Source organism: Planococcus citri, chromosome 1, assembly GCF_950023065.1.
Source record: "Planococcus citri chromosome 1, ihPlaCitr1.1, whole genome shotgun sequence".
Classification (NCBI taxonomy): Eukaryota; Metazoa; Arthropoda; class Insecta; order Hemiptera; family Pseudococcidae; genus Planococcus; species Planococcus citri.
The window spans coordinates 32,434,436-32,457,228 of record NC_088677.1 but is presented as its reverse complement, the minus strand read 5'-3'; the positions used below and the strand labels follow the sequence as shown (position 1 = coordinate 32,457,228).

General features: G+C 32.8%; 2 protein-coding genes across 5 annotated transcripts in view; both read left to right on the top strand.

The window, feature by feature from the left end:
* Window positions 1-22,793, top strand: part of LOC135831426 (cyclic nucleotide-gated cation channel alpha-3) — a 186,643-nt gene that overhangs the window by 77,194 nt on the left and 86,656 nt on the right. For 3 of the 4 annotated variants that reach the window (XM_065343904.1, XM_065343901.1, XM_065343903.1), the window contains exons 3-4: window positions 12,866-13,089; window positions 13,511-13,886. In XM_065343904.1, coding sequence (XP_065199976.1) covers window positions 12,866-13,089; window positions 13,511-13,886 — 600 coding nt within the window. The remainder of the gene's footprint in view (window positions 1-12,865; window positions 13,090-13,510; window positions 13,887-22,793) is intronic. The other variant, XM_065343902.1, reaches the window with a different exon arrangement.
* Window positions 2,001-4,285, top strand: LOC135831431 (speckle-type POZ protein B-like). Its single transcript, XM_065343914.1, has 2 exons — window positions 2,001-2,794; window positions 2,868-4,285. Exon 2 carries the CDS (start codon window positions 2,945-2,947, stop codon window positions 4,052-4,054), a length of 1,110 nt encoding a protein of 369 aa, XP_065199986.1. The 5' UTR covers window positions 2,001-2,794; window positions 2,868-2,944; the 3' UTR covers window positions 4,055-4,285.

Below are 22,793 nucleotides of genomic sequence, written 5' to 3'. Positions count from 1 at the left end.
AAATTCCTTTTACATAAATATGAGCCATGAAATCGGAAAATTGAAACATCAGAGGTAATTATTTTTACAATATAGTAATATAGAAATATATGCTCGTAAGAATAAATAATAATAAGTGTAAAATGATCGATCAAATTATTATTTTATATTTTTTTGATTTTTTTCATCGTAATAGAGAAATAAATAAATTCAGTTTCTCATTTCTTACCTTTTTTTCCTAGTGATATTTCAGTACATGATTAAATATGTACCTAGGTACCTACCTACCTATACCTAATACTTGAAATAAAAATAACAATTTCTCATAGTTTTTGCATTTTTTAATTTTTATTTTCATTTAAATTTTTAATTCATTTACTTTACAACAGAAATGAAAATTTGAAAAATAATAATTTGATCAAACAAATTACCTATATTTTTATTTTATTTATTGTTATATTTCTATAATATTGTAAAAAAAACATCGGAGCTAGCATTCGGACGTAAGTTTTTTTATATAATGAAAATACTTACCTCCGAATGCTAGCTCCGATGTTTCAATTTTCCGATTTCAATTTCATCATTCATGGCATCATGGCTCATAATATGTATGTAAAATAAATAAAATTTCAAGAAAAAATTCTCCTAAAAAACTTTTAAAATAAAAAAATTAAAAAGTTCATCAACTCAATAAAAAAATGTTGAAAAAAAAATCTCGAATTGAAATTGTCCTAGAATCATCAATCATTTTTTCCAACGGAAAAAATTACAATTCGATAGTAAATGACAAGATGTAAATTTTTTTGGAGCTTTGCTGACTTTTCTTTTTTTTTTGAGTAAAAAAAATTTTTCGTAGGTATGAATATGAAATATGAATACAGCCATAGAATTGTATGATAAATGCACTTTCCCATTTTTCCCTCATTTGTTTGGACATGAACTAAAAAAAATTAAATTTCCTATTGATTGCCTGATTGGTAATATTGATTATTGACATACACATTTTTTCTCAATAGTCAATTTTGTACAAAAATTGTGATTTTTAATTTTAACATTATATTATTTTTTATGAACAAATTTTTATACAAATATACAATTGTCAACTCTGAATTAGAATTAGAATTACCTATGCGAAATTTTCACTTTAATTTTCATTTTTCAGAAAACACATAGGTATTTTAATAAGCCAAACTCAAAACGTGCAGAATTTTATCCTCTTCAAAATTTTGTTTATTATCCAAAGCGCTATAAAAAAAATAGCAGTTTAATTGAAGTTGAATTTTTACCGCGCGCAACAATTTTTTACGACTTTGAGCTTCAATAAGTTTCGAACTGTTAGTGCTAGCGTTTTGAATGAAAACTCATTTTGAAGAGGATAAAATTCTGCAAATTTTAGTTTATTAAAATACGATGTAGTTGATGAAAATTTCGCGTAATTTTAATTCAAAATTGACATGCATAAAAATTTGTTCATAAAAATGAATATTAAAAATCACCATTTTCGTGTGAAATTGAAAAAAATTTATACCAATCGATAGGAAATTTCATCTTCTTTAGTTCAAGTCCAAAAAAAATTTTTCCAAACCACTTCATTTTCATGAAAAATGGGAGAAAACGCATTTATCCTATGCGTCTACGGCTGTTTTACTCGCATGTTTACGTTTTCTTAGCACCCATTTCGATCTGACGCGCTCTGTCGGATTAGTTCAAGCGAGCGACACGTTGGAGACGCGCGTCTAGAGTCTGACGGGCTACGAAACGTTCCCGCCAATCACAGCGCAGAGGGACGGTTCTATGGACTTGCAAATTTTTTCAGTTTTTATTTTTCGTTGAAAATACGATATAATAAAGAGCTTTTTCGATTTTACTAATTAAAACAGAAAATTAAACGACTTTTTTCTTCAAATTGGTTGGTAATCTAATCTTTAACCTACGTACGACAGTACTGTAACTTTACATTTACAACTTTACTGAATGAATACCAAATAGGAAAAGTCATTCTTGTTTTCATTTCAAATCCATCATAATTTATGATAATTACATCAATAAAAGCAATCGAGATCGATAACTTCAAAAAGAAATACTTTGCAGTTGGAGCCAGTGAAAATGAATGTACAGATACATACAGATAGCTAGCTGCATAACTAGCGTGAGCCTACGTACTTATCTCTAGACTCTATCTATTATTAGATACCAGATTTTACTCATTGATTTTCATTTTTCTCCGCTGAAATGTCAAGTATTGAATTTACTGATGAGATCTTATTACTTTGTAAAAATAGTAAAAATACATCGAGTGTGTGATAAACTGATAGTTCTTTCTTATCAGATTACTTCATTCTTGCCAGGGAATGCCGGTGCTGAATGATAAAGTTAATCTGAATAGCTACCTAGGACTTGTACGTACTTTATTTCTGCATTGCGACAGTGTTTTATTTAAAATAATATGCAAAACGTCAATATTGTGAGAATGAAAACAACACTTGAACGTCAGTGATAACGGTGATAAACATAACGCTGCGCTGTGATTGGCGGGAACGTTTCGTAGCCCGTCAGACTCTAGACGCGCGTCATTGGAGGACGGTATTTGAATTTTCTCCGGTTGAAGATTTTCATCTTCCCCTAGACTGTCTATATTGCGAAGTTTGATCGAAATCGAGAAGATGAAATTAAAGTGATAGTTAAATATTGTGTAGCAAATTTATGATTTAAAAATAATAATTTTGATTTATCATTGAGCTGAACGATTGATAAATGTTGCGTGAAAAAGGTACAAAATTGTAGGTAGTTCATTACTTTGCGAATCATTCTGCTGGTAAGTTATTGAAAATTGGCTTGAATACCTGCATTTTTAAATTTTATAATAAGATAAATTGTATTATTTCCAGTTTTAGTATTCATAAGAGCTCGTTTCATGAATTTGCGTTTCGAAGGAGGAAAGGAGCTCGGGCTATTGTAATCCAGCATGAGTGCCAGTGAATTATCTTGCAAAATGAACGACGACGTAACTACGAAACGTACCACCTTTGTGGTAGAAAACTGGTGCCATACTCGTTCTGAAGTGAATTATTGTAATTTCATGTGGACTATTCATCAATACTCGGAGTATCATTTTCATCGATCCAGTTCATCTTCTATAAACTCCTCTAATTTCAAGTCGGCAGAAAGCGAAGACTACGTATGGAGTTTACAGTTATCTACGCCCAACGATAAAAAAATGATCAGATTATACTTGTTGTTAGACTCCGATCCTGAGCTGAGTAAAAAGGTTTTGGTGAAATGTAAAATGTCTGTTATAAACGCTAACGGAGAAGAAACACATATTCGACAGCAGAACAATTACGTAAAGCTTTCTATTCGAGATAATTTAACATACTTATCATTCAAAGATTTCCTCAACGGAAATGATTTCTTGCAAGAGGAGACGTCACTATTGAGAAACGGCGCGTTGACCATTTTCTGCGAAGTTCATTTCTTTCCTAAAGCGACTGTAACTACGAACTGTACTTCTAATAAATTCGTAGCGACTTTATCCAAAGCCCGTGAAGGATGCGATCTTCATCGTGATCTAGAGCGTTTATTCGAAGACGAAGAATTTTCCGACTTTACGATTTTAGTTGGTGATGCGAAGTATCATGTTCATAAAATAATTCTCGCAGCTCGAAGTAAATTTTTCGCTTCGATGTTCAAACGTGACAAGGAACGAAATCGAAATACTCATGTTTTGGAAGTTACTAACACAGAACCAGATGTATTAGTAGAAACGTTAAGATTTATTTACACCGGAAGGTCGTCCAAATTGGAAGAAATGGCCTTCGATTTATTAACAGCTGCGGATACGTACGATTTGGAAGGACTAAAGACCTTATGTGAGCATCAGTTAGTGAAGGAGTTGACCGTGGAAAATGCAGCGGATTGTTTGATATGGGCAAATTTACATCACGCAGCATTCTTAAAGGAGCAAGCCATTCAGTACATACGATTCAACATTGAAGCAGTTAAGAAATCAGAAAACTGGTTCAAAATAGCGCAATCCGAGTTATTAAATGACGTATTCAATGCTCTCTTTCCGTAAGTGATGATATTATAGATTGGCGCGTTGACTGATATTTCAAGCTCGAAATGGGTAGATTATCAATTCATCGTGTTATACTTTTTTAGAATAGTATGCTAGAATTTTAGAATTCTTTTATCCTTTGCTTGACTTACCTATCATTGTTTTTTTAATTTTAACCGCTATAAATATGATGTGAATGATATATTTACCTACTTTATTCTTAATTACATACACGATATATTACAATCGGTATCTTCACTTTACTTTTGGCGTCGTAATACACGATTGTACCTGTTGGAAAATTAAACTTACTACCTGCTCCAGCGTAGTTACCTAGCTTGTGAGATACTGGAAAAAAAATTCTGAATGGGTAAGTAGGTAATTCTGTTCTCACGTGGTTTGCGCTCTTTTCGAACGTAGATAGGTACCTGCTACCTACATAATGTTATGCTCGGGTATCTTTGCAGCATTTGCGAGTTTTAAACGATTTACCTCTCGGGACTGGTGAACAATGGCAAATGTCTCTTGCTTTTGTATACGTATACATAATCTAAAAGTAACACTGAAATTTGGAGCGTTTTAACTATGTAATCCTGAAATATTTTACTTTCTCTGTCGCTGCTATATACAGGAAAGACCACACATGAGCTAAGAAATTTTCTTTTTATGCATACCATACACGTTACAAGAATAAACCACTAGATAAATACTCCATCCATTTCCTCCATCCAGTAACTACTCGAGGGCTTTTTTTTACGTATAGGTATACTATACAGAAGCATCTTTCGAAAGGTATTCGGTTTTTTCCGTTCCCGATTACACTTATTGGTTTACAAAGTATAATGAAGATTAATCTGGCTTGAAAGAGACTTAATCGTTTAATTTCCGCTTTTAGTCGGGGGTTTGAAAATCATTAACCCTAGTTTACCTATTATCTTTGCACGTATCAGATGCTGAATTATTATACACTTCGTTGCATTGCAGTTGAATGAAATACAATCAGATTATTCCGCGATCTTTGAAAATAATTGAGTTTACCTTTACCTTACCTTTACCATCAAACGTCGCTATCAGTGTTTAAAAACCTGCATTCATAATTATATCTATACTAGTGAAGGGGTAAAAATGATGATACATACCTTTTATAAGCAGTGAACTTCATATGAGATACAGGTACCTATGAAAAAAAGGTCGTTCTTTGCATTCTCTATTCATTTTTATGATCAATTGAAAGGCAAACATTTGTCGGAATTTGGGCAATTTATTAATGTGTTTTAAGTCGTTATATCGTATACGTAGTCCAACGAGTCAAGCTGGTCGTATAAAAGAAAAGATAAATTTGGAAACTGGACATGTCACGAGCAGGCGTGACTATAATTCGATTTAAGCGCTTGTCGTTTTCCAGTCGAAACCAATATCGTTGAGCTATGTGATAGAAATTCAATTCGTATAGTTAATTAGGTTATAGGTCTTAAAGTTTTATCGCATTCCCGATTTCAATGGGTTTAATTAATTGGAAAGTTCGAGGTTAGAAAAGCGTGATTTCGCGTTAGTCGCTGTTCAGTTTTTATACGCGTGGTTTTCTCTATATAATACTGCTGTGTATACACAGACGATGAAAGTTGTGCAACACGCGAGCAAAGCAATCGGAGGGATGAAGCAAAAAACATCGGAGAAAAGGGCCTGTTACTTCGTCACATACTACTGTACATATAATGACGTAATACCGAAAGAATTAACGTAGGATGACGTTTTGTAGCTTTGTTAACTAACTCGAGTTACTCTTTTCTAAAGACGTTAACCACCCAAAACTTTCATTAAATTTAGGAATCGTGTTTTATTTGCGGTGATCTCCTTCCTTCTCATCTTCAAGAGATGTTTTCCATAAAGGCGATGTATGGTACCTTACCTAGCTACCTACTTTTATATACTTTTGCGTTACGAGCTTCTTATGTAATAACAAGTTTGACCTTCGTTGGTCAATTTGGACCGTTTCTCCTTCTCGTGTAGGTAAGGTACCTACAACCGAGTGTCAACATATCGATTAATTAAAAGTTTGGTTGATACAAATACATTGAAGACATACATATTTCAAAATGGGTTTTATGATGGGAATTTGAAACCTTGAATTTTTCTTTGCGAGAAAAATGATCGGTGTACTTACTAAAACGTAGGGTTCAAAGAATGATCTCATTGTTTGAATAAGATTGGAGAAATATGGAAGTACAAGCAGATCGAGAATAACAGCCGTCTCCTAGATCAGCAAGACTGATTTTTGAGATAGACTAAAGTTATCAAAAGATCTGATCTCCAAAAAAGGTGGTTAAATGAATTTTACGCTTTGAGATCTGTTGGTGTGTACTGTTTTGTTTCTCTCAAGTGACTTTTTGAACCGATTCCAAGTCTCTATTAACAAGAGCAGTTCTTATACTCAGGGACTGTCCGAATCTGATTAGGTCGAATCATTTTCCGCATGGATTGTTTTCAGTGTTTTTTTGGCTGTGGAGATTTCAAGTTTCAAGTTTTCAAATTACTTTCTCTAGAGAAAATTGAAAAATCGCCTAAAGCTCTAGAATCACCTAAAACTGAGGTCGTTGATATTTGGGAGTTGGATTGAAAAAGTTAATATTCACATTGATTCACATTGCTCATTTTTTTTTCAATTTTTAAAATATTCAAAAATTCATTGAAAATCCAGAAATAAACTTGAAAATCCAAAATTTCGGGGGGCCCGCATAAGGATCACTTGCACCCCCTGCCGATCCTCTGGGACAATTTTTTTCTTAAAGGGAGAGTTCTAAGGAACATTTCTAGCTCTTGTCCTCAAAAAAAAAAATGGCCCTACTTACAAAATGGCGGCCATTTTGATTGACAGGTCAGCCGAAATCGCAGATTTTGCGTTCCAACATAGAACTAGCATAACATTTTTTAAATCGTACAAAGGTAGATCGAAAGAGCAGACAAAAATTCATCACCGGTCAAAATTTCAAGTGCTACAGCGCTTTTTTCGATTTTTGGTGAATTTTCAAAAATCAAATTTTGGCCAAAATGTGAGAAAAAATCAAAATTTTACCAAATTGACCTAGAAAACTGAAATTTGGGATAAACCCTATTTTCGACCTGCCAAATCGATTGGAAACTGTTTCAAACAGTTTTGAGCAGTTCTGGAGCCTCCGGTAAATTTTGGAAACTCGAAATTCCAACAAAATTTCATCAAATGGAGTTGGAAAGCCGAAATTAATTCTGCAAACTAATTTCAATACGCTATGAAGTCGACTGCAGGCAAATTTCAAGTCGTTTTGGAGCCTCTAACGATTTTTTGAAAATTACTGAAGCCTCCAGCAGATTTTTGAAACTTGAAATTTTCTCAAAATTTCATCAAATGGGGTTAGCAAGCCGAAATTTACTCTGCAAACTAATTTCAATACAATATGATGTCGAAAGCATGGTGGTTTCAAGTGGTTTTGAAGCTTCTAGCTACTTTTTGGAAATTTCAATTCTCCGAAAACCGCCATGAAACGTTTCAAAAAATCACTGGAGGCTCCAAAATTACTAGAACTCACCGGAAGTCGTCTTCAGATGGTGTTAAAATCGGAGTGCATAGATAATTTCAGCTTTACATCTCCATTTGATGAAATTTTGGGGAAATTTCAAGTTTCAAAACTCTACTGGAGGCTCTAGTAATTTTCAAAAAGTCGCTGGAGGCTCCAAAACTACTTGAACCCACCTGAAGTCGTCTTCAGAGGGTGTTAAAATGGGAGTGCATAGTTAATTTCAGCTTTCCGTCTCCATTTGATGAAATTTTTGGGAAATTTCAAGTTTCAAAAATCTACTGGAGTCTCCAGTAATTTTCAAAAAATCTTTGGAGGCTCCAAAACGACTTGAAATTCACCTGCAGTCGACTTCATAGCGTATTGAAATTAATTTGCAGAATTTATTTCGGCATTCCAACTCCATTTGATGAAATTTTGTGAAAATTTTGAGTTTTCAAAATCTGCTCAAAACTGTTTGAAAAAGTTTCCAATCGATTTTTCAGGTCGAAAATAGGGTAGGTAATAGGTATATCCCAAATTTCAGCTTTCTAGGTTAATTTGGTAAAATTTTGATTTTTCTCACATTTTGGCCAAGATTTGATTTTTGAAAATTCATCAAAAATCGAAAAAAGCACCGTAGCACTTGAAATTTTGACCGGTGATGAATTTTTGCCTGCTTTTTCGATCTACTTTTGTACGGTTTAAAAATTTTTATGCTAGTTATATGCTGGAACGCAAAATCTGCGATTTCGGCTGATCTGTCAATCAAAATAGCCGCCATTTTGTAAGTAGGGCCACTTTTTTTTTGAGGACAATGGCTAGAAATGTTCCAACTCCCCCTTTAAGAAAAAAAGTTGTCCCGGAGGGTCGGCTGGGGGTGCAAGTGATCCTTATGCTGGCCTCCCGACCAACATGCTCCTTTGGTCTAGCTTGTTTTTTTTTCAAATCAAAGAGTTTTATTTCAAAAAAAAATCCTTTGTATAAGATGTGAAAGATGTCAAAGACAAGTTGGGAGAATTTTTAAAACATTGATGTGTGTAATTGATTGAACCGAGTTAGAACTTTCCCAATGCCTACTTGATTTTCACTTGCAATCACTTCGATTTAAAATTCACTTAAAAATTTTATGTATATGTACCTGTAGTATCAACATTATGTTTTCAATGCGGTTTGCATTTGAAAATTTTTATAATCTATGGAAAACAGTTGAAGAGTTTTTATCACAAGGGGCATTCAGTTTCGCTATGCGGCTCTATACTAATAAAGATCAGCAGACCGAATGCACACGATCTTTCGTAAATTTTTTATAGGCAAGTTATCGCACACAACAAATGTGTACTAAAACATAACCTACTTAAACGCAGAAGCCGTAAAGAAATTGAAATATCCCGTATCCGTCGTTAAGTATATAGTCATACTTCGTATTTTGTATTCGTTTTATAATCTTTTTTTAAAGTATAAATCACTTAGTTTCAACCATTTTAGGGCAAAAAAAAATATTCTATGTATTTTCGTATTAGATATTCCTTTTACGGTATCGTAAACTTTCTTCCCTCTGTAAATGTCAGTGGTTGTAAAATGACTCGGGCCATATCAGGAATTGACGAAGGCAGGAAATTTCATGGACTGTTAAAATGATGCAGTAAGGTCGAGAATGTTTACATTTAAAAAGACCATTTTTTCGTATTTTCCTGCTCGCGTTAAACGACGAAGCAATATTATTAATGTAATATGGCGACTTAAATATTCTCCTTCAAGCGCTCCAAGGCGTGTCGGAAGATTTAACGTCGAATTTGCTGTCTTCAAAGATGTAAAAAAAAAACACAGATTTTGTTACGATTTCATGTGAAAAATGTTTCGGATTTTTTTTTTTCAAGTAACGATAGTTCGCTTATTTTAGAGTTCTTTTCGCGTTTTATTTTCTTTTTCTCGATGTTCGAGAGAACTAAACTAATAGGGGTTTATTTCGCGTCTAGAAGGTGTATAATTGTGCAAGATAAATTGCGGCCGTAAAAGTTAAAAATAGCGTTTCGCTGGATTTAATAAAGTTTTCGACCTGTGATTTCTAGCGAATTTCGACTTTTAACGATATTTTACTTGAATAGTGTAATTTACGGGATTAATTTTTCCCTTAGGAAGACGAGGTATAGGTACATATGTCGTTTTGTCGTTTATTTCTTCAGTTACAATTTATTTTTGTGATGGCAATTATAATACATATTATATTTCGTCTTTGAATTTTTCAAAATATTTTATTGCAATGGAAAAACCTTCTAGATAGGTACCTACTATTAATTTGATTGCTCCCAAGTCACAATGCACAAAAGTACCATCTTTGTATTCTTTAGAAATAAAATTTCAACATATTTTTAGTCATAGGTAATTCATGAGCATCTGTACCTTATAAAATTATTCTAATTTAAAATCACAGCGACTTTTAAAAATTAAAAATGCAAATTGCACAAGAAATACAACGGCTGATTTTATTCAATACCTATTTCGTTGGATTTCTCTCACACAACGATCGTAGTAGTATTTTCTTTGGAATTTCTTATAAGAGCTCAGGCGAGGAGAAAAAAATAAACAATTCGGTTTTGATAAATTCAATATAGAAAATTCCAATACGACGAGAAAAAAAAATGAAATGTAATTGGGATTTTGAAATCTGAACATCGCCCAACAAAATGACAAAAGAAAGTTTCCGAAATATAATTTCGTTACTGGGAAATACAATATTAATTTTTTTCAGATTTTTCCCTCGTACCTTATTGTTACATGTAGACTACTCGTAGTTGGGATCGTCCGATATCCGTGCCAGACATTCACGAAGAAAAAAATCAAAAACCAATATTTATTTTAACGCCCATCATCGTTGGTAAAACTCCGGATTATAATAATGAAAAATTTATATTTTTTTATTTCGGCTACAGATATCGTTTTTTTTTTTTTACCGAATGAAAACATTTGTTGCGAAATGGGTATTGTATTTCAATTCCTTTTCAAATACTTGAAATTTTTTCTTCTTTGTTCTCTTTTTGTATGAATTTATTTTTAACGTAATTCTCGAGTGTTTATCGTTTTTTACCCTTCATTTTTGTCGAATTGCTATGCATAAATCGATCAAGATAAATATTTTTTATAACCTTTGATCCTTTCATCATTAAAGTAGAGATATTTATTGGTTTTATACCAAATTATCCTTCTCTTTTTTGGGGGGGGGGGGGGGTCATAAAAGGTATGCCAGCAGCGAATAAAATCATGAATTTTAATTGAAGTTTTTTTCGAGATGGAAAACAAGTTAAAGAAATTTTTACCGACTGCAAAAAAAAAAAACGAAGAAAAATTTTGTAAATTTGAAATGCTTTGGAAAAAACTGCCTACTTTTTTGGTAATTTTATTTTATAAATAAATTTCATTGATTCGACTAAATATTTTTATTTTTAAATTATTTTTCTAAAGGAATGGTAATTGCTCTGGTTGATTTTTGATTCGACTCTTGGTAAATTTTTAAAAGTTCGCGAGTTGTATTTTTTCTTGTTTTATGAGATCTTTTTTGAAAAATTTCCCAGCCTTCGGCTGTTACAATTTGGTTGTATTTTTTCTCAACAAATTGGAAATGTTTCCATTTAAAATAGCCTCCAAAAATGAGAATAGACAGCTTCTGGCTTGTCTTATTTAATTTCGTATTCGAGTTCCGAATATTTTATTCTCCATTTTCATGCCGATGGATTAAAACGAATCATTCCATTTCTCTGCTTTATAAGTAAAAATAAAACGATTTGCACACCTCACTCACCTATAGGTACACAAAAATGGATTACTACGGGGAAGGATTGATTCGTGTTCATCTAGCGAAGGAATAAGCCTCTACTTCTACAATAAGTGAGCATCTTTGTACCACCCTTGAAAAATATTTTCGTCGTGTTTTTGTACCTCGTACATGTCAATGAATGGTTGTAATTTTCTTTAAATTGAATGAATGCCTACCTAATACTGAATACAGAAATGTGCTCTCTATGATCGAACGAAATTATCATTTATATAAAAGCATCGAACCATTTTTTCCTCAATTTATTCCTATATATACTTAGTTGGAATTCTCAACAATAGTTTTGTTTCGCGAAATTATTTCTCGTTTATAATAATTTTTTTTGGAAGGGTGTATACTGTATGCAGTATACGTACTGTTTGTATTCGATCCTGGAAATTCAACCATTTTACAAGGTCTGTGGTATACTATACGGTACATACTACAATACAACAAATGCGACAAAACATGGGGTGTATTTGAATAAAATCGATTCGAATTGGGAATTGAGATGCTGCAGTTTATAGCGTTCAATATGTACATATACAATTGTACAAACAAGCGTACAATATTTTCTTTTCTGGAAGATGGAATGAGTGGAAAATTTTGCATGAAATACTCTACATTTAGTTGTTTTTTTCGAACGAACAAAATTGGCTGTTTTTAAAATATTTTTTGTCAAGTGGGAGGATTTTTATTGACTCCGAGTAAGTGATCGGAGTGTTAGTACCAGTGTTGCAAGAGTGGTGGTTTCAGCACTACTCTCACTCCTTACTCACTCCAAAGGAAATGTCAACACTCTTACTCCACTCCTACTCCACTCCTTACTCCCATTGTTTTTCATTATTTTTCAGGAATTTTGACTCTACAGATATTGAGTGATTGATTATATCCATAAATTAAAGGTGTAAGATGGTAAAAGTATATCAATAATTGATAAAATAGTATCATTGATGATAATAATGAGAAAAACATTAAAATAAACAACTGAAAAAATTGAAAATACTGAAAATACGTGAGTAACAGCAACATTTTGATGTAATTTAGTCACAAAATTAGGGGAAAAAAGAGGAGTAAGGAGTTTTGATTTGACAACACTCCAACTCCACTCCTACTCCTTTCAAAAATTCTCACTCCTTGCACTCCTTACTCCTACTCTTACTCCACTCTTGCAACACTGGTTAGTACATTTGTCATAATGATGTTATTTCGACAATTTTTTTTTTTTTTTTTTGATTTTTTTCTTCGATTGGATTAGCCAAATTCAGTTGATGAATGGATCAAGTTTTCACTACCCTACCACCTCCCTCAATTTTATTTTCCGAAACCAACAGGCTTAATGTATTTTACCTACTTACGTATTGAACTGTATTAGAAATTAGATAGGTATTCGTATGATATAGGCATTAATTTATTAATACGTATGGAAACCTATACAGATATTATAATTCGCAATCTATTTTAAAATCGAACTTGTTTGTTGTACAGGAACGATTACCACCGGAGGTCGAATAGGAGAGAGACGGAGTATATCGGGAACGAGGTTGAATATGGGGAGTCCTGGTGGTTATATGCCCGGAGGAGGAACATCTTTTAAAGCAAGTATGGAATCTCTAAAACCCACCGACAAAGGTTTAAGTTCTGTTTCAAAGCAAAGTTTGTTGGATATGGTAAGCTCTCGGATAAACGTTCATCGAAATAAAGCTCCGCAGGTAGGTTACTATACAAGGAATAAAATTATCTTAATGATATAGTGTGAACGAAAATTTATCTATAGATGCGCTTGTCATTAATAAAATTATTTAACAATGATAAAGTACCTGCTGGTTGCGAAAATGTTGATGTTTGATATCAACCCTTTTCATACAAAACTTATACCCTTTTACAATGTGCGGATGCATTAAAATGTACTCGTATGGTATATCCTATACCTTCGTCCAATATTTCCAATACTGATTGCTAAATTTTTCAAAAAATCTCGCTTCGATTGCGGAGTAAATCACCGCGTAATATTACATTTTTTGTAATAACCTACCTGAAGCTTATCAATATAAAGTACAATAGAACGTACATAGCTAATTTTTAAGTTCCTATCAAATTAGTCTAATTAAAAAACTATATTTTTTCCCGCAGAGATTTCTTTCGAGAGAATCATTAGCAACGGGTTATGGAATGAATCGCACAGTTACCAATTCAGAGCTTGATATAAATAGAAGTTACAAAAGTACTCCTCGACGTAGAAGTCAAGACAGAAAAATAGCGACAAGAGTGAAACCACAATCGAGCGGGAATAATTTAAATTCAGCTCCGTCCGCTGCCAGTATGGATTATAGCGAAAAATGTTCAAAAAAATCAGATAGCAAATCCAGAGGATCGTTCGGTATCCGATGGACGTTCGTTTTCGATCCAGCCGGACGAATTAGCTACTATTGGCACATGGTAGTTTCGCTAGCCTTCCTTTATAATTTATGGGTTATTATATTTCGATTCGCATTCGCCGAAATAAACCGTAAGTATATATTTATTTATATTTTATCAACTAAGTTAGTACCTATTACCAACAAATTCGTAGCATTATCAAAAAAACACTCGCCAGTGAATTAGGTAAATGCCCAAAAAACCATTTCACGTCCAACTCCCAAGTCCTCGATATCCGCTATAAATGAACATGCGCGCACAAAATGTAATGCCTAAAAGCTTTTTAGAACAATGCTCCGCCAACGAAAATACGGCGGTTTCAGTTCGTATATGCCATTTTACGCCATTTATACGTAAAAAATTGCACGTGTAATGTGAATTTTACACAAATCAAACCTCTTCAAAATGTACACCGGGGAGTTATTTCGAATAATAGAGTCGCGTGTTGCCTAGTAGCTGCCTATCTAGGATACGAGTATTGTAAAATTTTATTTTTTACGTTCGGATTTTTTTTTAGAGAGAACTTGATTGTATGTTTATTTATAAATACTGTATTATCGAAGCGGTGTTTGATTCGATGAAAATTAACGAGAGCTTTGATCCCGTCTGAATGGATTTTTTTGGAAGATTTGAGATTGGTATTGCAACTTTTAGAAGTGTCGAATCCAGAAAGACAAAGTACATAGATATTCGATGTCAACGTTCTTGAATTACCTTTTAGAAATCAACACTAAACCATATTTCATAATTTTTTGATTTAAAAAAAAATAAAAATGAGTGACTCGAGGGGCATTAAGTGGTTGTATCTGAAAAAAAGAATCAAATTTTTGAACTCAGCTGCCTTAAAAATCTGTCAAACAGCGCACTAAACGTCATTTTCAATTTTTTAATATTCTGATCATGTTCAAGTGTCTCTGTTTTTTTTTTGTCGAAAATTGCTAAAAAATTGTGTTACGTATTTTTCTCCAAAAACCCTAAAAGTTTCACTCTTTTCCGAAAATTGTCCTGATGAGTCGCGTTTTTGGCAGAAAGTGCTAAAAAGACCTTCCTTCTGCTGAAATTGTCACGATAGTCTCGCTTTTTGTGAGAAATGGCAAAAATTCTCACTTTAATTACCAAAAAATTTCACTTTTTTAGATTTTCTGTTTTTTTTGGTGATTTTTTTCTGCATTGAAACGCTTTGCCTTTGTTTTGTCACTTATTGTTTATTTTTTCAAGCTTTTTTGCTTGCTAAAGTTACCTTCTTTTTGTTGAAAAAAATGAGTGCAGCCTTGAATGAGTGAAAAGAATTGTGCACGAAAGTGGTGCTCAGACCTTCAAAACAAATCGTGTTCAAAATTTTCCAATTTTTTGATCAAGTTGTTTGAAACTTTTAATTCAAGAAAATTTAAATTAAATTGCTGAAAAATTTGTTCGATATGCAACCAGTCTTGAGATATAAGGTATTAAAAATATGCTTTGAGATGAATTTTACTTCATCTGCTTGCCATGAAGCCTAAATATTTTTTTCAAAATTCATTTTTTAGACTTGAAGTAATAATTTGTTATGTAATAGCAGTTTTTGGCACATATTGAAACAGAAACGATGAATTTTTCTTTTTCCAAAAAATATAATCTATGAAAAAAGAAACTTCCGTCTTTGGACAAGAATCAGTACAAAGTATTTCAGAAACATTGTACCATAATCGATCAAAAGAGCCAGAAAGATGGTAAATTAGAATTTATAGGCAGGCGATAAATTCCATATTGATTCTTAGTTACTGCATTTTCTCAAAAACTGGAGAATCTAAAAATCAGCTACAGGCTCCAAAATATGTGGTACGTTAAAACCGTAATTCACAATTTTGCTTGGGAGGTGTAAATTAGGGTATAAGCCGAATTCAAACCTTTTTTATTTACTTGTATGGGGAGTTTTCCCATTTTTTTTTTCTTTTTTTCAAAAATTATATTGCTGGAGAAGATGTTGGGTTGAAATCAGCACAAACTAATTTTGAAAATACGTGCCAAAATCGATCAAAAGGGTCACGAAGACAGTGAACCCAAGTTTATTCCCACAATTTTATTATGACCCTATTTTATGGAATTTTTTCGAAAATTGGATAATCTGAAAATGCACTGGAAGCCATGTAACGCCTCATAATCATCATCGGTCAACTCGTCAACTCAGAACGTCGAAAATAGGGTATAAATCTAATTTTAGCAATAATTTACGCTAATTTGATAAATTTTTGATTTTTTTCATCTAAAATGGGTAATGAAATTTTAAAATGTCAAAAATCGAGAAACTAATTTCATGTAGCTGAATTTCGTGCTGTTCGTGTATTTTGGGATCCTTTTTTGATTCCTCCTTGTCCCATTCAAATTTTATTGAGTCGGTTGGCATCTTGTTGGGTGTAGAATCTGATAATTTGTATGTGTCTTGTCACAAACTATTCATAATATTCTTGCAATTAATTTTTGAAAGTTATTGCTGAGGGCTTTCAACCCAACAAAAATGGATATATTTGAAATCAGTTTTACCAGACGTGCATTTTTAGGTGTTACGTGCATTTGTAAACAGATAAAATATGAGAATATTCTCACTTTGAGGTGAGAATATTCTGAAAAATTCCCTAATATGCGGAAATATTCTCAATTGAGAATATTTTTGTAACATCACTTCTCATATCAGACAGTAGCTGAAAATATTTTGGAACCAAGTTTGTGAGATCCTGAAATAAATTTCACGGTCATGTATTACGTACGACTTTCTTTCAGCTTGATGACCTTAACATACTGACTTTGTCTCTCCTCACTGCACCTTAGACTATTCTTTGGTATCTGTCGTATTCTATATCTAACAGTTTAGTCGTGCTTTTTAAACGAAGACGTCGAGTTTCAATTTTCTGTTTAATTATGAACATCTCGAAACTTTCCTGTTTGCTTTCACTGACAAAATTCGATTTCCTTTCAATAATTTGATTTATGAAGTACCTAGTTAAGTACATAATTAGTCTCTGATACTAGCGAAAGTTATAACTCTTCTTGTAATCAGAAATTATTTGTTCGACTTTACCTTTTTCCTAAATTGTTCTTATACGTGAACATTATTCACGTCAAATTCGAGAGGAAAAAAAATGGTAAACATGGAAACAAAAGTCAACCTATAGTCAGCCTGCGAATGTTAATGAAATAAAAAAAATTTACTCCAGACGATGCGATCCAATTTCCTATAAAGAACATTTAGTTTATACGTAATACAAACCCCACAGCAAATGTTAACATGTTTCGCATCAACCTAATTAAAGACGACTTTGCAGAATTACGCTTTCTCAGTAAAAAGAGAAGGAAAACTCAATTACAAGAACCCTGAGGGAGCGAATGAGAAACCACCGAAATATATTTTCCGTGAACACTTCTAGAACAGATTTCTATTCTGTATGAATTGAAAATACTTGGTCGCCTCGTTGGCAGATCTACCCAAATAGATTATTTATTCCCCGCTTTCCTTCTTCTCTCTCTCTGTTCCCACACTCAAATGATATGTAATTCTGTAGAAAAGATTACCTAGCTAATATTGTTAATTGGCTTAAATCGGGTTTTGCGTATAGGTATATTGAATCGTGAATCGGCGAGTAGGTCTATAGGTATACTTTGCCTATGTATGTGGTATGATTGACAATGAAACAGAGAAAAGTTAATTTAAATCCATTTCCACGAGTGACGGAAGTGCTCGGTGAGCCGATATTGATGGATTGGATACACATTACAATGTATTTAGTTGTTATATTTTTTGACAGCCAAATGCATCGGAAGTGGCGAAACGTGACGAGAAATTTTTTCGTACTTGGGTGATGTTTTCGAAAACTTGCGTGTGAAAATGAATAATTGAAAATTCTTCTATGTATATGCCGAGGTATTGTTTGTTTCATTGAATACGAACGAATTTTCAACATAGTGACGTGAATTACACTGTTTGAAGTGAATCCTGATACGTATCACAAAGTATGGAAATACGTGTGTACCTATTTAAAATTTTTCCCATCGATAAATTCACTGTAATAATTAACGCTTCTTGGCTTATCACGTTAGCTTTGTTTAATGCCCGTAGACCATAAATATCAAAGTAAATGAAAGCTACTTTGGGGACAAAGGGCTGCTTAACATTCCTATTCTTATACTGCCCAGTGTCCACTACCGAATTGTTTTACAGTTGAATTAGAATACCTACGTTATTGTTATTACCTATGTCACAGTTAAATACTTATACGTGTGAAGATTCCAAGCAAATATTTAACCTGAAATATTAATGTAGTTGCTTTCAAGGTACTTATCTGTATAGGGACATCCTGAACGGTTTTTTTTAAACGAGAATTTTTCGGAATTCAATTTTGTAAGAAAATATTGCAAATCAGCATTGTGGTGCACATTCTCTGAATTGTTTAGATCAACTTTTTACTCGTGATTGAAGTTGACAAAAAAAAAAAACAAAAAAAAACGTATGTATCATTGTGCTTTAATGAGGAATATTTTAGAAAGAAAAGATGTAGCATCAGTTGTAAAATTGATGTCGTAAGTACCTAATATCTTGTCATCCTTGTTGTATCACAAAATGGGTTGACAAATTGAGATTTTTCTGCGATAACTTGTAACAGTATACTTAACAAATTTGAATGGAATTTTTTACTCCCCTTCGATGCTATATTTTTGTTTTTGTTTAAAAGAAATACATTTTCTTGGTTATGACCTCTTTTAAATTTCTTTTTCCCTTTTTCTCGAACGTTAAAAAATACGGATAATGAACTCGGCTTTTATTACGTGAAATACACGTGTCACTCAATGTCGGAACGATAGGCATTTTGTTCAAGATTTTTCCGTCGCGCTTTTTTCGTATATCATTGGGGTTGTCAAGCGAAGGTAATTTTTGTTTTGAAAAGCTTCACAATGGAGGATTCCATTTCAAAGCATTTCGAAATGCATTCAGTTCTTCGATTTTTCCTCACTTTTGTGCCAAAATATTCTTTATTTATGAATGAGCGTGAAAGAAGAAATGCTTTCGAAACTGAAACTATCTCGGTCAAATAATTATGTTATTGAAAACTCGTAAAACTTTTCGAATTCCATATTAAAAAGTAAATTTTCACGTTCAATCGAGCGCCGGATGAAATCAAAAGTTGGAATAAATCCAATTCCATTGGAAAATTTTAGTTAATTTGAAAAATTATCCAAAAAACAAATCAATAATCGCCGAAATTTGCGAATAAATTATTTTTAAGATGAATGTTTCGTTAAATGAAATAAAAATTATTAAAATTATTATTCAAACTTTTTCACTGCCTGTCTATTCGTTCATTTTCATTTTTTTTTTGTTTCTTTTGAAAAAAATATTTAGGTAAACTTTTTTTCAAAAGAAGTGATTTATTTGTATAAAAGTAAAAAAAAACTCCAGAAAATGTAAACTGAGTTGTTTCAGAACATGCGTTCAAAAAAGTGAACACGTTCAACAGGGTAGTGGTAGATAAATGTAGGTATTTGAGAATCTTTTATACTTCAAACATCTCTTTTTTTTTCGTTACTTCACAATGACATAAAAAACCTGAAATAGGATACCTACCTACCTACCTATTTATTCCTGTGCCTTTTTGGTAATAATTTAAAATCACTTTAGTCACCGTTAAACACCCAGTAATATAAATGCTCGTTGAAGGAAAAAAAAAGAGAGACACGGAGAAAAGGAAGAGTAAAATTTCGCCGTTTTCAAAAATAACTCCTTTCCGTTATATAAAGCCAATTAACAAAGGGTTTTTCATCGTCGCCATTACGAGGTTTTTGTGTGTTTCTTTGTAAGGTTGCGTTGAATGTTTTTCATGTTTTCGTAGCTTTATTTTGCATTACATTTTTGCGTATATCTTATTTTCGTGTTATTTTAATTACATCGGTTACCGTGTACCGTTGAAAATGTTATATGCTTTTTTGCTACGTTAATTTTTTTTTAAGCTTCTTTAATGGTTTAACGCATTCTTTTACTTTTATAAACGACTTGCGAAACTCCGTCGACACCTTTTATTCTTTATTTCAAACGGTAATTTGACTGAAATGAAATTTTTCATTGCTATGGTAATAAAGGTTTCGGTTAATTAAACGGACGTTCTTGTTTAATTCAAATTAATACCATGTGTGTAATGTTAACGACGAATACATTTTTTTTTGCTCGATATATGTACTTACATTTTACATTAGGATGCATTATCAATTCAATATTGGAGTCTGCGCAATGAAAATTATGCTGGCGAGTTTTTTTCCTCATTTTTACTTTGTTAGTACCTTAGATTACCTATCATTAATTTAGTTAGAATTACCTACTTGGAGCGAAACTTTCATCGGTTTTCTGAGCGGATCTGATTTAATATGCGTTGGCCTGAACGGATCCAATCATATCAACTCAGAAGAAAATGATTAAATGAGATCAGGTCTGATCAGATCCAAACTTTTTTGTATAGGTAGATCCAATCAGATCGGAACAGATGAAATTGCATCAAGAAAAAACTCAGAAAAGATCTGATTAAATAGTTAGGTCCTAAACAGTTATGATCATTTTACCTACTGGAGTGAAAAAAATTGTATGACAATTAGATAAAAAACTTGAGTGTATTTAAACGAATCTGATTTGATCTGATCATGGCCTGTGCTTATCTATTTTGACTGATAAAATATTATACCTATATCGCTTATCAACCAAAAATGATTGGATCTGATTTAATCTGATCTGTTATGATCAAAGTTTTGATCAGATTATAACTGTGCAGATCACATCACACCAGACTTAATTGATACGATCAGATCAAACCAAATTGATCAGATCTGATCTGCTTTGGGCATTCCCCGAAACCCGGATTCAATTACATCTGTCCTGATCTAATCAGATCTGATTATTGATCGAATTCGATCTGTCCATACCCGATCAGATCTGATAATGTTCTCCTATCCAAAGTCATCAGATCTGATTCCAGGCATTCTCCATTTGCCAATACCCATACCTACCTAATCAATCATAGGTAATTCGGTTCCGATCAAAGTTTTGATCTCATCAGACATACTTAATCATTGATCTTCTAAGGGTGTTCAAATAAGCCAGGTTTGATCAGATTTGATCAGATTTCCACAGATAGGCCACTTTTAGATTTTATAAGGTTTGGACTATTGGTATCGGCAATGAGAATAGGTATTCTCATTTGGTCATTTTGAAAATTCTCAAATCTTCGTGTCAGGAGAGAAAACTGAAAAGTAACCCAGCAGATTTTGAAAAATTTTGCAAAAAAAATTGGAAATTTGGTCTTTTAATGATGATTTTTTTAAATATAAATTGAATATAATGTATTTGTGAAAATCAGAAAAATGCATCAGTTATTGTTGCTTAAAAGTTGGAAAATAAAAAATATTTCGAGTTTGAAAATTCTTATCTACTCGTATGTTCTCAGCAATCATCAAAATTTGCGACGAATATTGCTAACACTACTTTGGAGATCTGATCAGACTTATTTACTCGTAAATCTTTCTGATCACTTGCTAGAGAAAATGATTGGTTTTCATGAAATGAACTCATCACAAAAGAAATCAAAATTCGAAAAAATTCAATTTTCAATTCCAAACATCAAAAAAAATTTAAATTTATTCAGTTGTCTTATTTTGACCTTTTTCTGAGGCATTTCATGAAAAAGTTTATAAAAATTACACTCATAGCAAAAAAATTAAAATTCGTTCATTTCCTGAATCTTTTCTACTTTGATTTTTTGTGATGGATTCATTTCATTGAGTGAAAAGGTTTTTTCAACGGATACCTACGTAAAAATTTGGGTCAAATGGGTCAACTTCACCAATCAAAACTTTTTTTCATGTTTTAAATAAAAAAATCGCATTTTTTCGCAACCTTTCAATTTTTTAAAATCGACTTTACGAAATAATGCCATCTCAACTCAATTTTTTAATATGTTGTTCAACATGAAAATTTGTCCATAATAGGTATATTTTTTTGTTCAGAATTTTGGAGAGTTGGAACGATATGAAAACTGGGTCATTCCATGTCGATTCGACCAAAAAAATGCGATTTCGAAAGTCATGTCTTTCAATTTCGCTCAAAGTTTTTTTACAATATCTACCCACCCAGTAAGTAAGAAACCCGCAATGAGTTTGGTCCCAGCCCCCTCAGGGGGGTGTGGGGGGCTTCCATTATTTTCACATTGTCTCGAGGTACTCAACACGGCCCCCAGCACCTCTCCAAGGGGGGTAACCTAAAAAAAATGGTTTCAATCGTGGTATGTTTTAGATATCGCTGAACACGAATATAGCCGTAGTTTTTCAAATTGACCTCACCCATGGCTCCCAGAACCTCCCCCAATTGGTAAAAGTCCAAAAAATTTGTTGGAGGCCGTAGATGGGGGTCCAACTGAAAATCTGATTTCATATTCGTATTCAGCGTCACCAAAAACATATCTACTATTCGATGTGTCGCATTAAAAAACCCCTTTACCCCATTTGGGGAGGTGCTGGGGGCCGTGGATGGGGTTCAATTAAAAATCTAACTTCATATTCGTGTTCAGCGTTACTGAAAACATACAATTCGATATATCACATGCCCCAAATTTTTTTCGAAAGTTTTGCTCCAAATTGGGGGTGGGGGTGCTCCCTTTCCATCAAGAGATCCCATCTCGAAACTTGAATATTTCAAAAAAGTATCAAAAGGTACATCTATGGAAATTTTTTCAGAATTTTAAATGGTAGCTCCCACTTACGGCGCCATTTTGAAATTTGAAATTTGAACTTTCAATTTTGAAAGTTCAACTTTCAACTTTTGAAAATTTTAAAAGGCTTATAAAAAGTTCAAATTTCAATAATCTTTGAACTATGAAATCAGTTTTGATCAAAGTGTCATAGTTTTGGAGGAATGCGCTGCTGAAGTTGAGTACGTCGAGACAATGTGAAAATAATGTAAGCCCCCACATTCCCCCCCCCCCCGAGGGGG

Excerpts from the sequence above, each read along its gene's own strand:
- LOC135831431 (XM_065343914.1), top strand. The coding sequence starts at position 2,945 with ATGAGTGCCAGTGAATTATCTTGCAAAATGAACGACGACGTAACTACG.